Source organism: Symsagittifera roscoffensis, chromosome 1, assembly GCF_963678635.1.
Source record: "Symsagittifera roscoffensis chromosome 1, txSymRosc1.1, whole genome shotgun sequence".
NCBI classification, from domain to species: domain Eukaryota; kingdom Metazoa; phylum Xenacoelomorpha; order Acoela; family Convolutidae; genus Symsagittifera; species Symsagittifera roscoffensis.
In genome coordinates this window covers 97,673,496-97,690,541 of record NC_087062.1, presented here as the reverse complement: position 1 = coordinate 97,690,541, position 17,046 = coordinate 97,673,496, and the positions used below count along the sequence as shown (strand labels likewise).

At 39.1% G+C, this 17,046-nt stretch overlaps 1 protein-coding gene across 1 annotated transcript in view; it reads right to left on the bottom strand.

Moving 5' to 3' along the window:
- Positions 1–6,772: 6,772 nt before the first annotated feature.
- Positions 6,773–17,046, bottom strand: part of LOC134857302 (uncharacterized) — a 37,392-nt gene continuing 27,118 nt past the window's right edge. The window contains exons 4-5 of the mRNA XM_063873695.1: positions 15,255–15,388; positions 6,773–7,239 (exon numbers count right to left, since the gene is read on the bottom strand). Of these exons, the coding sequence (XP_063729765.1) occupies positions 6,943–7,239; positions 15,255–15,388 (431 nt within the window). The 3' untranslated portion in view covers positions 6,773–6,942. The remainder of the gene's footprint in view (positions 7,240–15,254; positions 15,389–17,046) is intronic.

Below are 17,046 nucleotides of genomic sequence, written 5' to 3'. Positions count from 1 at the left end.
ATCATTATAAATTCCAACATGATTAATCCAGTGGGACAAATCAATGTTTCGTCTACATTGACCTTATCTAATGCCAACCTGTTGAAGCAAAAGCTCCTATAAAAAAACCCTATGTAAGGGGTGATTGATTCAAAAGGTCGAATCAAAAACGGCAGTGCATGCATCATTGCACAAATTCATCGAAAATTTCATTAGTTAGCTTTTAAAAAACATTGAAAGTTGAGCAAACAAAAAATTGGTCTGCTGCCCCTGCGCAGGAAATGATAAAGTTGGTTTGAATCAAAAATTGCATCGCTTTTGACTCAAAAAAACTGGAACAATTTTACGCAGAGCAAGTTGCAATTATTCGTTTGCTGGGGCACTCCCCACTTGCATTTCTTCATTTACTGGACACTACCGACAGCGCAGCGTTTTTTTTGGCGTTGTGACGGCGGATTATGTTTTTGTTGCTATACCAATCACATGAAGATTTATTCTATTGGCTGCGAAAAAGGTTTGTCCTGCTATGAAAAAAAGTCTACTAAGCAAGCATTGAAGACAATGGGACCAAAACCCTAAAGAACATAAATTGATTGGGTGTGGTAGATACCAAAGAAAGGCACCAAAGATTGAATTAGGAATAAGAAAGTCACTAGGGGCTCAAAAGTATTTAAAAAAAAGGTTTTTCGAAGACAAAAAAGAGCAGCAAAACTTGAGCTGACTTGAAGTGGTTGATATCTTGGTACCCCATGAAGCTTCCGTAGCTTTTGAATCTTGTTTGGAAAAAAAATTATTTGATTTTTTTTTTGAAATTGATACTGACCAATAAATTGAATTGATCTAATCATATAAGAAACCAAAGCTTGAATTTGAATTCACTGTAAAAATTTTTTGTTTTGCAAATAATGTACATGGAATACTATGAAAAAACACAGGCATTTTGATTTGAGCTGAGATGCGACAATACTGAACCCTTGCGACTGACTCACATTTTCTCCTGATTTGTTTTGTTCTGTTTTCTCGGATTGTATAATTTCTTCAAATAAAATCAAAATCTAAAACGTGTGTAGTATTTTTTCTCAAAAATGTTTCTCTCAAACGAGCAAAGTACTCATGGCTTAAAATCCTCGGCAAAATTTCAAAGAAGACAAAAATTCTTTAAGAAACTCTCAAAGAGACTCTCGAAGTTTGGCTTAATGGTCATCCGTTGGTTGACTTTTTTAACGTGTGATGAGAATTTGCTTCGTGGTGCGATGTTAAGACTTTACTACAGGCGCTCCAATGAGGACTTTCCTATCACATCTCAAGATACCGCTAAACATTTTAAGTTCAAAAAATTCAAAAAAGACATTTACCAATCAAATGGTATCGACCATGAATAACTTCACTCATAACTATTGAAATCTACCCCTACCAAGAAGAGATTACAAAAGAATTCTTTCAAAAGCTAATCAGTTTAGCTGGGAGAAAACAATACTTTCGCGCGTGAACCACTGAGGCAATTTTTAACAGCATTTTACATCAAACGATCCCTAGGAAAAACTTGAATTAGAACATTTTAAATCGAGATGGAACGATTTGCCATTAGCAAGTACTCTATTGACAGACGAGATTATGAAAATATGCAAACTATCCTCCTGGTTGTGTTGTTTTGCTGGCTAGTAATCACTACAGAAATTTAGCAACAGCAACTTTTATGTAGTTTGCTCTCACTAGCTTACAGCAGGCTTTGTCCCGATAGGTTCCTAATTTTAGATTCAAAAGAGTTTGACATCAACTGTACACTCATTATCAGTAAATATGCGCAGAGAAACAGGAACTTTGGTGATCTGTGCAGGAACTGGTTAGTTCGCACACTGCAAAAATCAAGCGCTTTGATTGAAAACAATGGGAAAAAATACTCAATGATAGTTTCTTGACATTTCTGGACACTAGCGACAGAGCGGTAGTAATCTTGCGTTCTGGCTACAAGATTTGGTCATGTTGTTATAAGTTATTTTAAGCGGCGGTGATATACGTCATTTTCGTGGTTACATAAGTCAAAGAATGGCACTAACGAAAAATTTAAGAGTATGAGAGTCAGAATAAGCTCAAAAAAAGCTGTTCAAAGGGAGAGAAGATCAGCGTAGAAGGTTCAACAAACTGCTTGCAGTGTTCGCAGCCAATATTTTACTTTCCTACAGTTATCTCAAACAATATACTTATCATTGTGGTCGTCTCAAAAGCAGACTTTACAATCAAACAAAAACTTGTTCTTTGTATCAGGAAAAGAGCTTCAAATTTTGCGTCCTTTTTTTTAAATTTTAACAGCCTTCATTAAACAGTTTGCAAGAACTTCTATAAATCCATTGAAGCAATGAAGCGTTATTTTTTGCAAAACTCAAAATCTAACCTAGGCGGCTATTAATTGTTTATATACCACATTTGATGTTTGAATCGAATTTTTTGTTCCGACTTTCGATACGAAAGTAACGGAATATTTGTGCTCGGGGTGGGTTTTTTTTTTCTTCAGACAAATTTAGACTTTTTAACTAGTCATTTTTGACGGAATTTTTTTTATATCACTCAAAAGGTATTGTTGTCCTGAGCTTAAATTTGAAAAGATATTTCACCTGTGATCATTTTTTGTAAAGTTAAGAGGGTTTAAAGATGGCCATTTTGACCAATTTGGGACAATTAACGCGCGATAAAATTCGCGCTATTAACGCGTAAGCGGAGATTTAATCCGTCTTATAAATCGTTCCAAATTGGTTGAACGAAGCTTATTTGCCATAATTGATTTGTTACAAGAAACGAAATCTCTCTTTTTGTTTTTTATATGGCGTGTGGGGGGATGATTTTCATAAAAAATTTCAAATTTTAGAAAAAAAAATTTCATTTTTTTTTATTTCATTCAATTTTTTTATGTTATTACTGCTGCTCCATAAATCTTAAAAGGCAGTCGGAACATTCAGGGCTTCGCCCTGATACGAGCAGTCTTGTTTTTAATTTAATATTTACATTTTGTATACAAAAGGATTAAATATCTCCTGATAACTTTTCTTTGTTTCATCCGAAAATTTTAAATATCTCTAAAGTGGACGCTTCCTTTAACTCGCGTGTACAGGCTCAACAATTCAATCCACAAAGAAATTTATTTTGATTTGGTTGAAAACTTTCCGTGTGACTGAAATTGTTAAAAAAACAATAATTGTTCCGACTTTCGATACGAAAGTAACGGAATATTTGTGCTCGGGGTGGGTTTTTTCTTTCTTCAGACAAATTTCGACTTTTTAACTTACCATTTTTGACGGTATTTTTTATATTGTTTGAAAGCTATTGTTGTCTTGAGCTCAGATTTGAAAAGATATTTCCCCTGTGATCTTTTTCGTAAAGTTATGGGGGTTTAAAGATTGCAATTTTGGCCAATTTAGGACAATTAACGCGCGATATTTTTCGCGCTATTAACGCGCAAGCGGAGAGTTAATCCGTCTTAAAATTGTTCCAAATTGGTTGAAAGAAGCTTAATTGCCATAATTGATTTGTTACAAGGAGCAAAATCTAGCCTTTTGTACTTTATATGGCGTGTGGGTGGATGATTTTCAAAAAAAAATCTAATTTTAGAAAAAAAAAGTTTCATTTTATTTCATTTCAATAATTTTTTTAAATGTTATTACTGTTCCATAAAACCTTAAAAGGCAATCGGAACATTCAGGGCTTCTGATACGAGCAGTTTTGTTTCATTTGGAAATAAAATTAATCACTATGGAAGTTGTTTACGGCTAAAACAGTTTTTAGTTTTAGCAGTATTACTTTTAATTTAAAATCAATCATTGGTCGCTTTTTTAATAACACCAAATCTACAGCAACATTTAATAACAAACGTAAGACAAAATAAGTATCTTAAGTAGCCAAACAATTTCTTATCGGACCATAATCTTTCATTTTTGTTTGATAGCCAAAAAGTAACACTTTTATTTTAAAACATTCTAGTTTTGATATGAAAACAATAAAAAAACGTTTTATTTTATATGTTAGAGAATCTATTCTTCCTAAAACTTTTTTGTTCACTTAGGCAGCTAACTGTGACATATTTTTGTTTCAATTATGTGCCCGGTAGCTTCGGCGTTAAATTTGATTGACTAAACAGCCAATGGTTTTCGGTTTTCAGATAAAATTTCGTTCCCGAATCTTTTAAATTAGGTTTCAGCATATGATTTGGCCTTCAAGCAAGTTGTCTTCATCATCTGTTGTCAATTGTCAACCCTACTTGAGAAAAACAACTCCAAGGTTCATTCGTTTTGATCGAATACTTTAAGCCAGCATTGTACAGCCACGGGGCATAGATGTTGCAACTTTTTGATTTAGCGGCAACTGAATGATCTTTTTCTTCGCGTTTTTGTTGTTTTGTCTGCATTTGTCTAAGACATTGAGTCCGAACTTTGACCTAGGATTAAATTTATTAGATGGACTTAGCGGGCCAAATTTTAGAGTTCTTGATTCGAAGACATTAACTAACCATTACCTCAAAATTAGTTTTAGAGGTACTCTTGTTTTGGAAACATCCTCGCAAACAAAATGAGAAAAGTGAATTAATGAGCTCAAATTGTTTTTCTGGGAGGCAGATGAGCTTCACTTACACTCTATGCCTCCAGATAATGACAAATAGCAGAATCGAAAAAATTACTCGACGCGGCGTCAAAAAACGGCTTACATTTTTGACTAATTTTGCGCTGAGGATAAAAATAGATCAACAAAAAATTTTTCCAGCTATTTTTTTGGAAACAATACTGCCTCACTTATTGGTAGGATTCTCAGTAGCAGGTATGGTATGTGTAAATTTTATTTTTTTTTTGATTTTTTTAGTATAAGCTGAAAAGAAATTTAATGTAAGTGTCGTCAAAACAAATTCGACCGTTTTTTGACGCCGGACCAAGAAACTCAATCAATTCTTTTTTGTCGTTTTATGGCGGCATACGGTGTAATTCAAGCTCGTCAATTTCCCAATGAACTCCTTTGAGCCTAATAATTCTCTTTGTTATTTGCGAGGATGTTTCCACGGCAAGAACACCACTAAAACTAGTTTTGATATACTAACAAGCTTACGCCTCCGAAATAAGATTTCCGCTAAGTTAAATTATAGCGTGGCTACTTTCTTCTAAAAAGTTTAAATATGCATATGTCAAAATTCATTCAGTTGCTCGTTGAAACCGAAAATTTGCAACTTATATGTCCAGTAACCGTATAAAAGTTTTTTTTTAATGTTAGACAGTTTCAATTACACAAAAAACTTCCAAACAACTTTCGACGTAAATTTTTCAGTTTTGAATCGTAGTACATGAATTTCGGAACATTTACCGTTCTTTACCTTGAATTACCACTATTTTTGAGTTTTATTGGCTAAATCAATTCCTCAAAACGCATATCTTCATCGCAATATATTTTCCTTGTTCCTCGCAAGTGGCACCCCCTTTAATAAGCAATTAGCACAGAAGATCTTCAAAATTTTAACTTCTTTCAAGTGGTTGTTTTTTGTGTTATAGGATATTAATGAGCCCAGTTTGCGCAAATAACGGATAACTAAATGCTGTGATTAGAAAAACACGATCTTTGAAGGTTGTCATATTTTAGTGAAGCTGTTCGTTAAAAGTCATAACTTCAACTTGTAACTTGTACAAAATCTGGTACAATTTTACTGTGTATATACCTTTGTTATTATACCAAAAAAGAACAGCTTACCACACATGTGTAATTCGGTTTTTTCGATTGTAGAAGGGTTCCGATGTTCAAAAAAAATTGTCTGCTGCCTTTTAAGGTTAACCAAATTACTTTTCAGAGCTCTCCAAACCGATCTTGTTAATCATTCTTCAGATATAAAAATGGCTGGAACATTTGTACTCAGGTTGAGTATGTTTTTTGCAGTGCAGACCGATTTCGAATTTTAAATTAGCATTTTCCGATCAAATTCGATTTTAAGTCTGAAGAAGATTAACGCCTGAGCTCAAAATTGAGAAAACAAAAAAAGATGATTTTTTAAACGCACAGAAACTTTGAAGTAGAAAAATTTCACCGATTTTACCGAAAGTTTCAAACTACCATTAACGCGTAGCAAATACTGCAAAATACACCAGCTCAGATGTTTTTTCTAAATTGTGTTTGACTAAAATTTTATTAAAAACGATAAATAAAATGAATTCAAATTCAAAAATTCATATACTTCAAAATTTGAGATTAAAAAAACCAATCTAAATTAACTTCAATCACCCGAAAGGAGAGTCGGTACATTCAGAGCCGTGTCCTGATACGAAAAATCATGTTATATTTTAAAATTTATATCCTCAATTACAAGACTACTGAAAAACCTGAACTTTATCTCGAAGCTTGATTCCCACAAAACGACAATTTTTTGTCTGAAAACAAAGCAGGTATGCTATTGCACTTTCTTTACAAAAAAATCTCCAACGTAATTTTAGGTCGCTGATAACAATGATTAGCTTCAGTTTTGAGGGATTTATGGATCACGGTTTTTTGGGCTCATTTTTGAATAACTTAACGCAAGCAGTGCAGGAAACATTGTAAAAAACGATTGAAAATTACTCTCAATTTTCAAACAAATTACTTCAAAAGTTTATTGCTTTGCAATGTAAAATTTTGGATTAAAATAAACTTTCAGGCAAACATTTGTTGTTCTGCAATTAAGTTTGTTTCAATCACAGCGCAAAACTCAAAACGTAATTTTCCGTACTTTTGTAAAATTTTGAGCAGTTTTATGTATAATTTTAGTCATATTAGAAAAATGTAACTGCTGCTCGAATTACCATTTACATAATTTTAATCGATAAAGTCACTGCACCAAATCTGGCTCAAGTGTCAAATTACTTCGTAAAAAAGAAAAAAAAAACCACGCCATATCGAATTTACTTCCGCGTTTCAGTACTCGAAACATGAAATTTGAAACTGCGTTTAAATCTGCTTTATCTTTTTTCAAATATCGTGGAACAATCTTTTTCTCACATCTTCTTGTTCAGGTGTAGTTGTTGACGTGCTTGTTTCGCAAAAATTCGGCTTCTCTTTGCAAACCACGTTCTGTAAGAACCTGTTGAAGGTCAGATCTGGTTGAACTCGTTGACCCGAGATTACCAGAACTTCGGTGGAATCTCCAAGAGGTGGAAATGCAAATGGAAATCTAGTACCTTCATAAGCTCCGTCCAGGATGAAATACCCTTGGCCGAAGTCTATCTGGCCAATTATGTTCATGCATACTTGCTCGTCCCATCTCGACTGAAACGGTTGAAAAACTGATTTTTTTTAAATCTAACATTTGACAAAGTTCATCAGACATTTTTTCTGTTCAGTCTAATTCTGCTGCAAAAAATTAAATCAGCGCATGCTTTCAAAAAATTAAATATTTGTAAATTTTAATTTTGAGGTCAAACTGCTTCTTTTGAGATTGGAAAAGGATTTCGCAACGAGGTTGGATGCCAAGGCAATTTTTTGATGTTATTTTTGTGGTAACATCCAGAGACAAAAAAATCAAACTCATTTGTGCTAACAACTTTTTCTCAAGCAGTAAAATTTGCAGATTTCATAAAAAATTTTGTGGAGTCGAAAAGTTTGCGCAAACAATAAATACATCATTCAAATTATGTGAACTGTCGCAGAATCCGCATTATTTAAATAGAATTCATTAGTTTTTTTTACTGGAAAGAGCTTTTCTAAAGGAGCACGCATTTTGCGAGGAATCTGTTAATCTGTTAGTGTGAAGATTCATGTTTAATTTGCTAGCAAAATAACTACTTACAATAATTTTTCTTGTTTTTATTTTGTTTATTGCGCTATTCGTGCTAAGGTAAAAGCCACTGTCGGCAAATTAAGATAAATGAAAGCAATTTTTCGGCAATAAGTATAAGAATGGGCATCCAGCAATCATGATATAATGAAGTTCAAATGCACAAAATTACTATATAGACAGTCGGTTTTTGCTTAGTTCTAGGCAAATAACTTGCTCTAAACTACATGTTCTAAGCGTTTAAACTTGCTCTAAACTTGCTCAAACTGTTTAAACTTGCTCAAACTGTAGTTATATAAACGCTATGATTTTTCTGAGAAGAAATAAATTTAATTTTTTTTTGCAGAAGAGAGACAAGAGACGGAGATTTGAATGTCTGATAAAGTTGTTTTGTTGAGATGTTGGAAGTTTCCGGCATTTTGCTCAACAGATAATTGTAATCTTTGTTCAAACTTTTCAATGATTGCTCATTATTATCGGCCGTTATTGTATTCTAGGCCTGTTGTACTCTTTGCACGAGTACTTCAAAAGTTCGTAGAATTCCGCGATGCACAATTTTCACCCAAATGATCCTCGAGCGAAAAAGTACGGTTGTTAACATTCGGATTCTGGGATGGCCAGTGTATAGGGCTTCGCCGACCTATAAATTTGTTGTTAATTTTTTGCGTACCCTTTATTTTCACCCTGATGCTTGCAATCTATGTGCGCTTTTGGTTTAATCAAAATCCATCTCCTTTCGATTTCAGAATTGAGGATGTCCGAGAAAATCAACCGTGATGCGAAGTCTGCTGCTGTTGTTGTTGTGGTTATTTGTGGTTATGCCGAAGGGAGCTCATAAAAGCATCTCTTCGCCAGCATCGTAATTCCGTGTGGATCTTGAGATAGGATGGGCAGGTGGGGTCTTCGGCGGGGTTCATGAGGTGCCGATATGCTGCCAATTTCAAGCTGTCGCCAGATCTCAAGCGCGCAATCATCGTAACGTCTTTGCGGCTAAGAATAGTTTCTTCGTCTCGTGATGTAGACAGGTTTGCATAGGTTGCAGCCGTCCGAGCATCTTGGAGGAGGGTCTTTGAAGGATCTTTTAATTGTAGAAATCGCACTTTTCAGAGTGATTGGTTTGGATTCGTCTGTGAGATTGCATGCTGGAATACCCATGTGGCCTGAAATCCATTGGATCTTGATCGGGCACCTGAGGAAGTCCAAAGTGAGCCTGAGATCAGACGTCTCAGGTCCGTCGCCTTCGAGAGCAGTGGCAAGGGACTGGCTATCTGTGAAAATCATGATGGCGGTGTCGGGGTCGCAGTTGGAGTTTTCTATCCATTTCAGAGCTGCACCAAAAGCTTTACTTTCTTCCTCAAAGGACGAAGTGATAGCCCTGCCTTTGATGCTGACGCTATGCAAGACTTCGGGGTCCGCTTGGCTCCCTCTCGTGACTACAAACCCTGCACTTCCGTTCCTAGTACCTTCGGCTGCCGATCCGTCCGTATAGATGACCAAATCAGCATCAGAGTTGCTGATGATGCTGATCGCTTTGTTTTTGGCGTCGTCACTTCTGTTCTTTTTTGCTAGGGTGGTGGAGACACTCCAAAGTCTGTCCTGGCCATTCCAAGGTGGTTCCTTGATCTGTGGAAGTGGGAGCCTCTTTTGCACGTCGTCGGGGAGTTGCTCTTCAAGTATTTTGCTCTTCTCCCTCCAGCTGTCTCTGCACAGTCTGTGGGAGGTGTTGCCGTCGAGAGCGATGCGCCGGGGTGATGTCGGGGAAGCCTGTACGCTTTCTCTCTCGAAGCCGCGACCAGTCGTTTCGAGGTGGTCGTGTAGCTCTGGACACCGGATTCGAGGTGAAGGGCTTCTAGGGGGCAGGAAGCTGTCTGTATAGTAATGCGGTGTAAGTTTTGGTTTTGGGCTCGGTCAAGTCTCTCGAGCTGGGTGTTGGCCAGCCACGGCTGCCAGGCAGGATCCGCGTAGTCTAGCGCGCTACGCTGCGTCCGCAGAAAGATCTTGCGAAGCGGTTTCTTCTTCCAGCCCCGATGTGACGTGCTAAGGCATGCGAGGATGCTGTTTCTCTTTTGAACCTTCGCTACCACTTTGTCGACCTGAGACTGGAATGAAAAGGTTCTGCTCATGTTGATCCCGAGGAGTTTCGGGGCTGGGTCAAACTTGAGAGGGAGACCGTTCATGAGGTGATTCTTGGTATCCACTTCGCGTCGCCAGAGCCATTCGAGAAGAACGTGACAACGCTCTTATCGCTCAGGGTCATCATCTTCTTTCTGCACCACTCTTCAATAGTTCTGACCGCTCTTTGGATGCTGTCTCACGTTTCTACCTTCTGATTGTTGCCAGCCCAGATGGTGAGGTCGTCTGCAAAAATGGAGTTTCTGACTTCGTCGGGGAGGTTGTCGGCAATGGTGTTGATATAAAACAGGAAAAGGAGGAGGGATGAAACTGCTCCTTGAGGCACGCCGTGGATGAGCCATCTCGTTCTGCTGAGGCTCCCGTTGAACTGCCTGTTCCTCAGAAAAGCGTGGAACCAGCGCACAATCTTCAATGGAGCTCCGCCGTCTACCAGGGACAGGAGCTGGTCTTCCTTCCACACGCGGTCGTACGCTCTACACAGATCGAGGAGCGCCATGACCGTCCTCTTCGGCACTTATGTCTTGGGTCATTCTAAGAAGTTGGTCTTCACAGCTTCTGTTCTTCCTAAAGCCTGCTTGGGTATGAGAGAAGAGGCCACGGGCTTCAGCGAAGTGGTAGAGTCTATGCACTATCATTTGTTCCAGGGTCTTGACCGTACAAGAGGTCAGACTGACAGGGCGGAAGGACTCGATATTGCTAGCAGGTTTCCCCATCTTGAGCAAAGGGATGATGGTGGCGTTCCTCCAGGGTTGTGGCACTTCAGCATCGTTGAAGCACTGGTTGAAGATGGACAGCAATTCCTCTTTCGCGGCCGGACCGAGGGCCTTGAGGAACGTCGGCGGGACCTCATCAGGATCTGCGGCACCTCTGCTTCTCATCTTTTTGATGGCGCGGTTCAGGTCATCCATGTTGAAGTCGGCTGCCGCGCATTCGTCTGCGCTAGGGGCTTGCATCCATCTCTTTGCTTCTCTGAGTTTGGTGAGTCCAGTTTGCTGATCTTTGCGTAGTGGGCGGCGAAGGCGTCAGCTTCAGCGTGATTGGAGACGATGATAGTGTCACCTCTCCTGATCGCCTCGTTGGGAGAACAGGAGTCGGGAGAACAAGCTAATCACTCTCCATGCTTTCTTCTAGTCGCTAGGAGACTCGAGCGACTCCAAGAAATCCACTAATTCCTCTTCCTTTTCTTTTTCCACGGCTCTAGCCACTTCGCCACAGGCTTGTACCCATTCTTCGCGGTGGGTGTGGACCTGTTCGCGAAGTTTGTTTCTCTTCTTAACTAGTCCTCGGATGTCGGCTGACATCCCGTATTTCTTGTGCTTGCCATGTACCGGCCATGATGAGGGACTCCGTGAAGCGTCTTGCTCTCGTGTGGACGGATTGCTCCTTGGTCCAGTTCTTTATGTCTTCCTCTACGGCTGCGGTGAAGTCGGCCCAGTTCACTTCCATCGTTTTCCAGCGTGCTTGCTGCGGCATCTGCTGGAAGGTGCTCACAGTGCAGCGAATGCTAATGAGCATAGGCAGGTGGTCTGACCCGAGGCATACTCCTACGCTCCACTCCGTTCTCTCTCGCCACTCAGCGGGGACGAAGAAAGCGTCCGGGTGCTCTCTCCTGCCGTGCCTCGGTTGACGCGAGTGGTCGAGCCGTCGTTGACGCACAACAGATTGTTTTCCGCCAGCCACTCCTCAATGCGATCGCCTCTGCTGTCTTGCGGTTGCAGCGGGTCCCACAGGGAGGAGTGAGCGTTGATGTCTCCGGCCACAAAGCAGTCCCAACTGCTTGGAAGGTTGTCGAGGTTCAGAATTTCTTCAGTTCCTGTCTCTCTGTTCGGCGGGATGTAGAGATTGGTGAGCGTGATCCACTTCTTCTTGCTCAGCCTAATCTTCTTGCTCAGTAGATGACTCCACGTTCCCAGTCTGTTTGTTCCAGCAGCGGCGGATCTCGAAGGCGATGTCGTCCTTATTGTAGGCTATCAGCCCACCTCCTTGTCGTTCGACTGGTCGGTCCGCTCTCACAGAACTGTACCCCTTGATGCTAGGGGTCTTGTCCTTCCCTCGTAATTTGCACTCCTGAATGAGGGCAATATCAACGTTGAGTTCCTTCATTCTCTCGGACAGTTCGCCAACTTTCAGTTTGATGCTGTCGGCTTTCCATTGCAGGATCTGCAGTGAGTCTTTGCTGGTGGCAGTCTTCCTTTCAGAGGGTTCCACCGTGTACTCGGTGTTCGGATTCGTGTGCTGCTGGGGGACAGAGCACTTGCTGCAGCTCCAGTCTTCGCCCGCCGCTAAGAGTTCCACTTGGTCACGAGTGAAACCTTGTCTAACCACACAAATCTTGTGGAAGGTGCTGTCGCAGTGGGGGCAATCGACTCCCGTAACGTTCCTGGCAATGGTCTTCTTGCACACCTTGCACGTTCGCTTGTCGCTGGGTTGACTCTCCTGTGACTGGGAGACGGTAGAGACTGGGAGACGGTTGGGGAAGAGAGACGACGTTGTGGATGGGGCAGCTCCAGTCTTCTGAAGCGTAGCGGCTGCGGGCCATGCAAACGGCTTCACTACAGAAGAGGCTGCGCTGGTGATTGCGGATCGGGCCGATGCAGGCGTGGCAGACGCCCGTCGCGCTGGTGGGTCTTACGTTGAAGATCTGGGGATGGTTGGAGCCTCCGTGCGAGTTACATCTCCATGCTGTGCTCCCGTATCTCGACAGGCCGCTGCAGTCTTGTTTTTTGTGGCACTTCTCTGAGCATCCTTGCTCCTCGCAGGCAAGAAAGGGTTGGCCGCTACTCAAGGTCACTTCGCAGACTGAGCACCGGGTGGGGCCTGGGTTGGACTCGATGTCCCCAGCTCTTAGCAGCAAACAGAGGTCATGCGCTGGGACCATACCTCTGTTAGACAAAAACACGGCACAAACTGAGAGGTTCTGCCAGGTCTCCGACCTGTCCGGAACTTCTTCCACTGATGAGGAGGTTTCGTCGAAATCTGGTTCGCCTCGTAAGGGCACTCCTCTCGAACCAGTCTGCTGCTGCTTGGAGCATGCTCAAAAACCAGACATTGAAAGTAGGTCTAAAATGGAAGCTCGTATTTTTTTTAGTTTGGCATGTTTTGAGCACCTTTTAGGGCTTCATTTTTGCATGTCTCCTAACTCTCCAGCTTGTGGTGCGACTCGATTGCAGATTGGCTGCTGCTTCGGTTATCGAAACTTAAGATGGATACCAAAAGGGCGTGTAATACTAGCATTGGCGTCGTTGTTTCCTGATAAACTCATTCCTTTTCATTACGTCCATGAAATTTTGAGAGCCCACTTTGTCCTCGGAAACGTTTCTAAACTCTGACAAGCTGGTTCGTTTGAATTATAGATGTAACTCGTGGCGCAATTGCAAATCCACCAATGAGCCTCCAACGGACTTCAGTTAAGCTTCCATAAATAGCAAATAAACAGATAATTCGTTTTTCTTCTACGATAAAAACCAACTTGCTGATCGCATTCACGTATGAACAAACCCGTTGAATATGTGAATTAATCGGAAAAAATGCGGGCAAAAATTACCAAGTTGAGCTAATCAACTAAGGCAGTTAAGATAAATAATCATCTCTTCGCTTGTTTTGCAAATTATCTCTAAGTTTGAAGTTTGAGGCATTAACGGTTATAGATTGAGAAGCTTTTATAAAATCACATATCAATTGAAACACCCTGTTTTTTTTGTAGTTTAAGTTGTTCTAGTTCTTGGCGCTGTTTTAGACTACTATTTTTTTTAATGGTTTATCTATGATGCTAAAATAATTTTTTAGTCAGCACTCAGAAAGGTCCCCAGGAACTGAGGCCAGCCAATTATTCTATAAATTCCAATACAAAAATCACAGCTTTGATATTGAAAAATCTCAAAAAAAATTAATTTTTCTAAACTCTTTCCACCGAAAACTCGCAAAAGTAATCAGTTTAACATCAGACAAAAAGAGCAATCATTTCTGTTTCGTTTTGACAAACCATGTTTGACACAATGTTTTATACATTCTTAAGATATAGATATTGAAATTAGAGCTAAGTTTAGGGGGTTTTTCATTTTCTGTGATCAGTTATTTAACAAAAAAGTTTTTGTAACTAAGTCATCTCATGATACAAACCACCAACAGCAGTTACGGTAAAAACTCGAAAATTATAGGATCTTCAGCAATTTAAGTAAACAAACGAAAAATTAATTTGGTGGTTAAAGAGACGCGTTCCATGATTAGATTTCATCAATGTAAAAAACTTGTGTTAAGTTTCACAAACAATAGTTAAATTCCGTACCCAGCGGATTTTCTACACAAGAGCTGAATTTTTTTATTTTAAAATATTTAATTCTCAGATCTGACATTTGTTATTTCAGATCTTGGTGAGAATTTGAATGTTTCATATCTGAAATAATCTTGAAAAACGAAACTTCACATCTGAATTTAAATCTGAAAAACCCTTTGTTAACGTATAAAATATGCATTTCGAGCAAATAAATGGGCTTTTTAATAATCACACAAACTGTTTTGTTTTCAAACTTAGTTTCTTCTCCAACTGTTTCAGAATATCCCTGTTTTAAAAAATTTATTGGAAGACCTATCAAACTTTTGATTTTCATTGGCTCTGATGGGTTTAGGATGTTTATCCCGTACATTGGGATGCTATAAAAATAGAAAAATAGAAAATAAATGGGTGGAAAAAAGTTTGAAATTTCAGGCCTGCAGTAATCAACAAAAACAAATTTTTAGACTTATGTTAGAAATTTTTAGAAAAACAAAATATATCTGAAATAGATTTTCCAGATTTGAAGTCACCATGAGGAAAAAAATTCAGATCTGAAATTAGATCTGAAATAACCAATTCCCAAAGTAACCAAACGTGTTTTTAACATTTCACAACCTATTTCAGATCTGAAATATAATTCTGAAACAAATATTTCAGACCTGAATCAGAACATTTGTTGGACACGGGGTACTTATTTCATAAAAACAAGCTTGGTTTCATCACAGATATAATATTTTAGTTTTCACATTCGCTGTAGCTGTTTTCTACTGAGTAAGTGTATCACTGGTTGAGTACATCTGGGATTTTTACAATTAAATTGTGATTTCATACACAAATTTTGTTGACTTATTTATTCGTTCTCTGTGATTTGTGCGACACAACAATTTTTTTGCGGATTTTCTGATAGTTTTCTCGGTGGATTCCACCTGCCCAAATTAACATCTTCGAAGTTTATACGCGGATTCCAGAGAGACATACGCCAAAAAAGTGCATTTCGTATAAACAGCATGGCCCTCGTAATGGTTGTCGAGCAATAACTCACGATTATTTGTCAAAGCGAAGCAAAATGTATTACTTAAATTTGAATTAGTTTTCTCTTACTGTGATAAACACCAGGTCTCTTTTCTCTAGAGGGTTCCCCAAAGTAGACAAGATGTTGAAGTACTCCCTGGGCGAGTAGCCAAAACTCTGACCGTTTGCCTGGAAAGTGTTAGATTGGTAGTTGCAACATCCGTCTGAACAAATCAGATTTCATGATAATGCTAATGATGCGTTATCTTATAGACATTTTTCCCGCTTCTAACTTCTTCTATAAATAATCGATTTTTTCTGTTTTTTCTAATTGTTGATCATGAACACGAAAATTTGATTGTGTTTTTAAATATGTTTAGAAAAAAATTAGAATGACCGAACAAGTGTTTAATTATTTTTTATAAAATTGATTCAATCTCAAATTTATGCAAAAATGATTTTTTTTTCAAGCTAAGTGAACAAAAAATAGGTTCTCAATTCTACGACCAGTCTTGTAGATCAGTAGCAAATATGGCGTGAAGTGTGTTTATATTCAGCGCAATTCTAGTTACCTCAAAAAAACTCCTGTGAGGTTCAAGTGTGATATCATATGAAAACTCTTTTACTGGCGCACTAAATTCCTCAGCACAATTTTCCCATCAACTAAAACCTCCCAGAACCAAAATTTTCTAGAAACTGAGCATCTGGTTTCATGCTCAGCATCTAGGTTGTCCTTCTGAGTTATTACCGATGTGCTTAACTCATAGAGTAATTTCGGATAGGGTACACCGTCTGCTCGTCACGCTATCTTATTTTCGGCCGGATAGATTCGTGTAACTTCTTAGTCTAATACCGATCCTAATCTTACTCTTATACTTTCTAGTCTCAGGGTGTTTAACTAGTCTCTGCTAGGCTCAATAGATCTAGGGTATACTGGTTTATTGCGGCTGCTGAAGTTATCTTGGAGAGACAATTAATTTCTAAGGTAAATTCAAATCTCTCTGGTGCTGAAATTACAAGTAATTTCAGCACTTACAAATAAGTGGGTTGTTAGTTAGATGGATTATGATTGGTTAATTTTAAATACTTTACAGTGGTAAAATATCCAATTTATCCAATCATAAAATATAGTTTAGATCAGGTTCCACCCATCCGGGTTTTACAGAGTTTTTAGAATTATCTTTCTGCAATTCAAAGGATGGATGATGAACGTTGGTATTTGGCGAACATCAAATTCTTGTCCGGTTCGGTTAGGGACATCAATCGTTGTGTTGTCTTGTGACAACGACTGTGTTCCCAATGAAATCAATCTGATTTCAAAATGGTTTGCTATGACGGGTTTTTCTGTATTATGTAGAGAACTTGTTTTGTGTTCAACCTCGTCTGGGAATGGCGTGGAGATCGTGTGTGAAAGGGATGCCTCGTAACTCGGATCTGCACGTATACTTGAACATCGAGGTGGTCATTGGTCTAGTTTAATGAAGTCCTTTTCTGCGAAGTCAAGTCGTACTCTAAATCCTTTGAGTTGTGATTGTGGACGGCATATCGGTTGTGGTTAGCCATTCTTGTTCGAGTGTGATGGAATCATTTTGTCTTTGGATGTTCGTCTTTGTTGTTGTGTGTTGATCTATATACTGCGAGGTATGATTTACATTTTATAAAATTTTATTAGTTCGGTTTTTTAATCATGAATTTAGTTAGTTGTTTTCACAAAAGCATTTTGTTTTAGTTCGGTTATTTTGAAGAGTTACTCACCCTTGAGTACCTCTTATTAAAAATAGAAGTGCGTCCACAAAGCGTGGATGTAGCGCGGTGGGTTAGGCCGGCTATAGAGCATGCTCAGGACGTCCTCTCTGGTGGGTTAGGCCAGGAGTGGGAGTAT